This window comes from Amblyomma maculatum, chromosome 10 (assembly GCF_055883805.1).
Source record: "Amblyomma maculatum isolate TAMU_Amacu chromosome 10, ASM5588380v1, whole genome shotgun sequence".
NCBI classification, from domain to species: domain Eukaryota; kingdom Metazoa; phylum Arthropoda; class Arachnida; order Ixodida; family Ixodidae; genus Amblyomma; species Amblyomma maculatum.
Window position 1 is genome coordinate 33,519,506 of NC_139353.1, and position 7,898 is coordinate 33,527,403.

Here is a 7,898-nt window from a genome sequence, read left to right on the forward strand (position 1 = left end):
ACTTACAATCGCTCTTATCCCATAGGAGTGAGTCACTCGGTGCTGGTGAGTATGATATGTGTTCTGCAATGATCACGGGTGCAACTGCCGACAAAATTAGCATAAAAAGAGATTGAGAGCGAGTTGCTTTCCGAGTATAGCTGTCCAACGTAGATGTGGTTAAATTTTTTTTTTCAGCTTAAAATGGGTTGCTGGAGCGTAGATTTCGCACTTTCGAGGCCGGATAAAAGTAGATCGTTGAGGGTCAAATGGAGGTATGAGTAGATACACTACTATTAACCACGAGCGGTTCACTCAAAATCATCTCACAGGAGCACAGCACACTTATGAAAGCTGACGCTCTGTGCTCATAGCTTCCAGCAATCAGCGCGAAGCTATAAGAAAGCTACCGCAAGGAATATCACTTTCACTCAAGCTACAATAGCCGCCATACATTGGTGAAGAAACGCGGAAGGTCGCGCGTTTTGTCTGGCCTGAAATGCCCATCTGGTGCTCCGACTTGTAACCTTGAAGCTGCATCATTATGACGCCACCATTCCACGTACCATTGTAGAGTAGACGATTTGGATAGTCGATTAAAAATCGCATTCAGGAGCACTAAGGAGAAAAACATAACTGCGTTCCGAGCGGGCGTATTCATGCTTTCCATGGCCTCAACGACACTGCCCTCAATCACCCAGAAAACCAGAAATAACGGAATTCAGATCGAAACTATCAGCCGGCATCAAGTAGTCACGAACACATCGTACTGTAGCTGTTTAATATAATAAGAGTTCTTAATTCGCATCGACTCCTTGTTTTAGAAAGAAAGCCAGTCAGCCAGCTACGCACGTAGGACGAATGATACGGAGTTTGCTGCGGGCGAAAAAAAACTAAAATACGAAAACTAAACGATGCAACTCGTGCCTCCACTGTCGTAACCGAAACACGCAAAGCGATGGGAAATGGGACGCGGCGGCTTAACGTTCTTGGGTTTCGCTCAGTTAACACGTCCGGGGCATGTTGTACAACTCATTGAAGCTCTTATTGAGACCCACTGGTATATACCAACATGAAATACTCGCGGCAATGCCGAAACTGTACGTGCAATTCTGTTATCATGAAGTCTCGGATAGCGTCAACGGGAGACTGATAACGTGCGAAATAACGGCAGTAATGACTTAAGGATGTTGGAGTGTGAATTCCTCAGCTGACGAATGATGCACCTGCGGGAATTCACGGACAGATAAAAAGTGCCTGCGATTTAAAATTTTTATTTTGTGCACTAGTCAACGACAATAAAAGCAGTAGTCAGAGTGACTTCGTTAACTCTCTGCCTCCACTTCACCTCCTTCAACAAAGCAGCTCTATCTGTGCGGTCGCCTGAAACCTCTGCGGTAGGTGACACACGTGCCCAAACTCCCTTCTACCGTTGTTACTGATTAAAACAACCGTCACGTCACACCAGCTGGACGTGCTGGGATCTTCCTGCGTTCAGCTGTTGGGTGTCCTTCTTTGACTGCACATTCCTTCGTCATCACTGATAGACAAGTACGTCGTGAAGCTTCAGGTAACGACTGATGGCGTGCCAGCAATCCGCATTCAGGGCATCTATTTGTGTGACGTCCGCGGGCCAGCACGTGACGGCACTCTTGACGACACCCGCAGAGCGAAGAAAATTCTCGCGCATGTTGTCGTGAGCAGCTCGTATCACCGCACGGGCGTCGTTCTCAGTCCCACGTGTCACCCTTGTGATCAAATGGAGCAACGACTGCTTTGTCTGCAGCAGCTCGAATGCTCGCGCACACCTGGGCGATGTGTCCGCACCGGTGACGAAGCGCACCGCGTCGTTCACTCGCGTCCGGTTCCTCGTCACCGTCCTGGAGAAGATGTAGTCACGAGAGTCCTGGACAGGGCCGTCGACGTTGATCTCCACTACGAACGGGTTCAGCAGCAGACCCATGGCCATCACACCGAAAGCTCTCTCGGCGCTGTAGTGGGGCAGCTGCTGACAGATTGTGAGGCTGACGATGCTCTTACTGTTCCTGAGCACAGCCACGAGCCATTTCGCGTACTCTGCCCGGTTCAGATGGGCGGTGCTAAGTATGGTCAGGTGCGACAGGTTAGAGCTTCGCCACACAGCAGTTGAGACCTCCGCCAGATCTTGACAGTAGGCCCCCAGGTCGAAGTACCGGACATCCTCGGCAATCTCGAGTGACTCCAGGAAACTGTTGGACATGAGAATGTCCTTGATAGCGTTCTTCACGCAGCGCGGCCAACGTCGCAGGGTATTCAGGCACAGTTTCCTCACAGGTACACCGCCTGGTTCCGCGAGAACAGAGCGGAGTGTTGATGCCTGGCTCGGACGGATGTCGTCGACGGGGAGCCAGACATTCCTGGGTTCCCCCAACGGCGCAGCCAGCAAGGGCAACAAGGTCAAGATGTCGTTGTCCCACCGCTGCACTTCCAGACGGCGGCTGCATTCCAGATGCGCCACCAGAGCAGCAAAAGCCCGCCTTGGTTGGAAAGAGGAAAAACGGTGCGTTAGAGCACAGCGCCATACAATAATAGAGAGTTTTAGTTTACCGTGATCCGCGATACGCTACCGTTATCTGCCACCGCGCGTTCCACTGCGCATGCCCAAACCCCCCTGACGCCGATAGATGGCGCCACATACTGGTTGTCGGACCACATAGCACTGGAGACCTCCGCCAGACGTTGACAGTAGGTCTCCAGGTCGAAGAAATGCTGGGATAATGAAGCATATGGCATTGTGGGGATACAACAGGTATGAGTTTTTGAGGGGTATATGGAAAGGAATTATGATGCCCGGGCTTACTTTCGGAAATGCGGTTTTGTGCCTAAAATCAGAGGTACAGTCGACACTAGAAATAAATCAGAGAGCCGTCAGACGATTAGCACTGGGTGCCCACGGCAAAACTACAAATGAGGCGGTACAGGGAGATATGAGCTGAGCATCCTTCGAAGTACGGGAAGCTCAGAGTAAAATATTATATGAGGAATGCCTGAGGAAATTGGACAGTAACAGATGGGTAGCTAAAGTATTTAAATACCTATACCTAAAAAGCGTTGACTCACAATGGAGGAAAATAACTATGAAACTAACCAGTAAGTATGCTGGTCACAAGGACGAAGAGGTAAAGGGCGTTAAGCAACAGGTGGAAAAACGCAGAAAAATTGGATAAATTCGATGGAAAGAAACAGAGTGGAACTATACCGAAAGTGCAAAAGGCAGATCAAGAAGGAAACTTTCTCTGATAACTCAAGAGGCAGTGCGCTACTTTTTGAAGCTAGATCAGGGTGCCTTAGAACACGCAGCTACAAAAAGAAATTTAACAATGAAGATGACGCATGTGCAGTATGTGGTAACTCCACTGAAACAATTGACCATATTATACTCGAATGTAATGGTATCCATCCGGAAGTCGATGCAAGTGCAGTCACTCTTCCTGAAGCTCTGGGGTTTAGAGATACCAGTGGCCGGGCGAATGAACCTGCGGTGGAAGCTAGCAAAAAAACGATTGGAAGATTGGTGGCTTAAAAGCAGAAAAGTGACATAATGTTAGTAATGTATAAAACAAAAATTCAATAAATAGAATGATGGTATAGTTAACCAATCCAAAACAATAATTAAGATATAGGAGGGAAAATGAGCATGATAGTAACTGCTACCACCCCGTTTCAAAGGGGACGTTCCTATATTCGATCCATCCATCGGCACATAGACCTGCTGCGTCGCGACCAATCAGCTTTGCGCCCCGCCCACGCACGGTAGAGGGTCATGGTGGCGGATGGTGGATCACGGTAAGCTAAATCTCTCTAATGCAAGGGGGATTAAATGGTGCAGTTCGACGTGCAATATTTATTCAAGTATGCTTATCATTTTCGTACTCCCGTGGGACTCCAGAGAGGTGCCGACATCTTTGTACGTACCACTGTGCACTACGGTCTGCGGCGACGCCGTAGCGTATAAATTCCGGATTAATATCGACCACCCGGAGCCCTTTAATGTATAAAGACACAGGTTTAGACCACATTTCTTCCTTGCAAACTAATTGAACCGGTATATTAGTGGATTTTTATTACGATATCGAGAGATAGCACTGCGTGCTCAGTATCAGAGCAAGCAAAGTAAACAAAAAGTGAACACCGGAGAAGTAGATCATGTGGTACCCACTGCGTAACTACGTTATCATTTTATTCGTTCTATCAGTCAAAAAAAGAAACAAAAACTGAAAGGTCAGGAGCCCGGACCAGCAGTGCTCTGCCGGGATTAAAACTAAATGCGCGATAAACGGACGGGAACAAAAATTAAAAAAAAAGAAGAAATAGAAATCCGTTTGAAGAAGAAACCGGGATAGAAAAAGCATGGTGAGAACAAACAAACCAAGAAACAATTACTAAATGGACGTCGAGAAGATGCTCCACGTAGTAACAAAAGAAGAACTCCACCCAAGGCATGGAGGAGAAAGAAGGTAGCAGTTGGAACTGGAAAAAGTAAAAGAAGAACAAGAAGAGAATAGAAAAATAAGCTAGAAGGCAAGATGCAAAGGACGCGAGTAATATGAGAAAGCAGGATGATCCCAAAAAATACAACAGGTGTGCGTCTGTGGTAATAAGCATCAATACAATAAAAATATTTAAACAGAACTTATCGGAAGAGAGCAAGATTTAAGTGAACAGAAGTAGGAAATAAATAACGCAGATAAAAAATTTGACGTCAACACACGCATACGTGACGGAGATCACAGCGCAGGAACACAATTTTACATTCTACCTCTAATCAGCCACATAAGTGGGTCTAAGCTCAAAGATTGAGTGCAGTATTCCGCCCATCCAACAAGAATCTTAGTGCGCCACGACTGTAACTTGGAAAGTAGCTTTTCACACCAAATATAAAAAAAAAAATGTCCTTATGCAACAATGGAATTATTACCATAGAGCGAAGGAAAAGTAAATTATGCTGTTAGTAGTCTGCCTCGCTGCATTTTCTGACATTTAGTGCTTATCGGAAATATTTGAGACTATCGACGAACGGATCATTCCGTCTTGTAGTCTTGCTGCTTATAAAAACGAATGTCTTACATGAGTAATTGTGCTTACGGTAACTTCTCGCTCACATGACGGTCATGATTCTCACTGCCAAATATACGAACTTCACTGCGTAATGTGTCGAGTTCACCTGCTCTTTTGGGCATACTATCTACGGAGATACTAACCCAAAGAAGAAAAAAAGCTGCGAACTTGTGATGTCAGCAATCCACGTGCTGAATTGTAATGATGATGCCTTCGAAGCTGCGAGATGCGTGTCGAAGTAATTCGTCAAAGAGAGGGAACGGTTTGGTGATTTGGAAACTGAGTTGCTTGAAAGAATCAGCCCTTAATCGGCTACGTCACTAGTGCGCGTTTCCAGAAAAAAGGTATTTCGAGATAACATTCCTGCAGCTATTTATCCCCGACATTATAGAGGTTGCCATTATAAAACAAACATTTTCATCCACCAGAGCACAGCAAAAGGTATACGCGTGGTGCCCTAAACCATCCTTCATCGAGAGTTCGCTTACCAACCTGGTGCCACGATACGGTAGTAAATGTAGTACGTATACTTCGGTCTCGATAGTAGAAGCATTTCAAACGTCGATGAAAAAAGTTGCGTAATGCAGCGGTGGTATTTGCGTTGTGGCCACAGTGTAGCATTGCTTCTTCGTAAACAGGCAACGCGCACACGCTTGCTGAAGCGAAGTAGACAAGAACACGGACCAATGATTAAACGCTTACTTGTGCTGCGTGCATCCCACGATTGCGTCCAGCTGAATGCGCTGTAAGGTCTTGTTCTTTGCTAGAGCGAGAACCACCTGTGAAGCTACGAGGGCGAGCATGGCGCCTGAACCACACGTCAAGAACTTCAGCACATCATTGTGGACCAGTGCATAAGCAATGCTTTCTGAACACGCGACAAAGAACGAGAAGCCTGTCAGGGTTAACGACTCTAACACAGTGTTACCGTGCAACAGTGACGCAATTTTATCATCCGGCGTCATTATCTTGCCTCCTGGAGGTATACAGGTCAGGAATAGCTTCCGCACTGTCGTGTTCTTCGTCAGAGCGTCGCAGACAACACGGAATGCTTCGGCGGAGCGACTGCCGATGTGCACTTCAAGAAGAGACCGGTTTTCCCTCAGAGCTTCGGCAAAGGCGCAGTCGCCGATAGAGAATGACGGATAGATGAAGCTCAGTTTCCGTAGCGCACTGCAAGCCTCGGAAGACAGTATGCGGGCGATAGCCTCCGGAGAAGACGTTGCATCCGGTAGAGTAATGTCCAGCTCCACCAATGAACGGCACACGGCAAGATCTCCCAAACGCTCGCGGACGTCCCACTGCGACGACATGGAAATGCTGAATATCTGCAGCCCGTCAGCTGAGCGACGCACCAGTTGGCGCAGTTCTGCGGGAATGACCGCCACTGTTTGTTGCTCGAAGGACACCTCCAACGTTTCCAGCGTGACAGTGCCCTCTCGGAAATATTCTAGCACGACCCAGTTTTCGGATCGCGTCCTCCATACCACACGTTGCAGGTTGCATTGTGTGCTGGCGCCGAACTTGCACGCCTCCGAGCCCAGTTGCCACACCGAGTACGGTACACATGGCAAGTCTCTGTTGACCATGAGGAATTGGACGCAGCGATGTTTCCTGGGCAGCCATGCGAGGAAGAAGACGGAACACCAGGCTTGCCGATTGTACGGGCTGACGACTCGCGATACCTCTACCGGCTTGAAGGTGGCCAGCTCGAGGCGACCTGGTTCCGCTTCGGAAAGGTTCAGACCCAAAGAGTTCAGTACGTAGTTCCATGGAGGCAGGTCAAAGCACAGCCAGCACTCGCGGCCGCCGGTTCCTCCAGAAGTGCATTGCCGGTTGAGGTCCACGTCTGGTGGCTGCCAGCCTTCTCCTGTCGTCCAGCTCTGCAGGGGATGTCTTTGAAGAAATATAAAGAACTGCGCATAGTAATGCGATCTGTCCATTAGTGTTAAAATTGAAAGAGAAGATGCGGGGGCAGCGTCTAATGCAGGACGTTGAATACTTTTGTCAGTAGCTGGTAATAGTCAATAAGTGGTTGTCCCGAGTTAAAAAAGGCAAATGCCAACTGGGGAGACTAGCAATGTGCAGTTCTAAAGTATTCTGAGTAAGCGCATGCGCAAACACCGCACGCAGAGCACTACAAGAGCCTCTAAAATGCTTTATCATGCACTTTCTATCGCGGCTGTTATTAAGTGCACCTTTCAACCAAATGCCGAAGCGATCATATCTTGATGCTCACTTATTTAGGGTTTTCATTCCAAACGGCTCAACATTTTGCTCTTTCGGGGAATGATTCCAAAGTAGCAGCTACATTTATGGGGGTGTTGAAAGGCTATCACGATAGGAGCAGTTCGTCATGATAACTCGGAAGACGATAAACATGTTAGAACAGCATTAATCAGCGGTGTATTCGTCCGCCGAGGCGATGCCCACAGATGTCGCGTTAATATGATATGCGAGAATCGATGCAGCCTTCACCGCCTCGTCTAGGCGTAGCTTGTAGTGACGTAGCTATCTCAGTAGCGTCGTACTAACTGGTGTTGATTACCAGCGAACAAATTGAGAAACGATTACTCGAAAGAAATGAGGAAACAATTGAAGAGCGAGGCTGATATATTCGAGTGGCGACCGTCACACTGTAGAAATCATAGGCGTGGCCACGCAAGCATATAATCCTGAACTATATAATCGTTCCAGTTGCTTGTTTTCGCTTAAACGTCTCTGCTCGCATTTTTTTCGAGCGGATAGTAAAGAACCGAGGTATGAAATTTAAAAGCAGCTGATCAGCTTTCAAGTGGCGATTGCGAGCGGGTTGTTATAAT

The 7,898-nt window shown here is 47.5% G+C and overlaps 1 protein-coding gene across 1 annotated transcript; it reads right to left on the reverse strand.

Annotated features, from left to right (window-relative positions):
- Nucleotides 1-1,216: 1,216 nt before the first annotated feature.
- Nucleotides 1,217-7,450, reverse strand: LOC146176119 (uncharacterized). The gene is made up of 2 exons (XM_084582455.1): nt 5,779-7,450; nt 1,217-2,495 (listed from the first exon to the last, which is right to left on the reverse strand). The coding sequence occupies exons 1-2, from the start codon at nt 7,017-7,019 to the stop codon at nt 1,517-1,519; spliced, it is 2,220 nt and encodes a 739-aa protein (XP_084438581.1). The 5' UTR covers nt 7,020-7,450; the 3' UTR covers nt 1,217-1,516.
- Between the last annotated feature and the right edge of the window lie 448 nt (nt 7,451-7,898).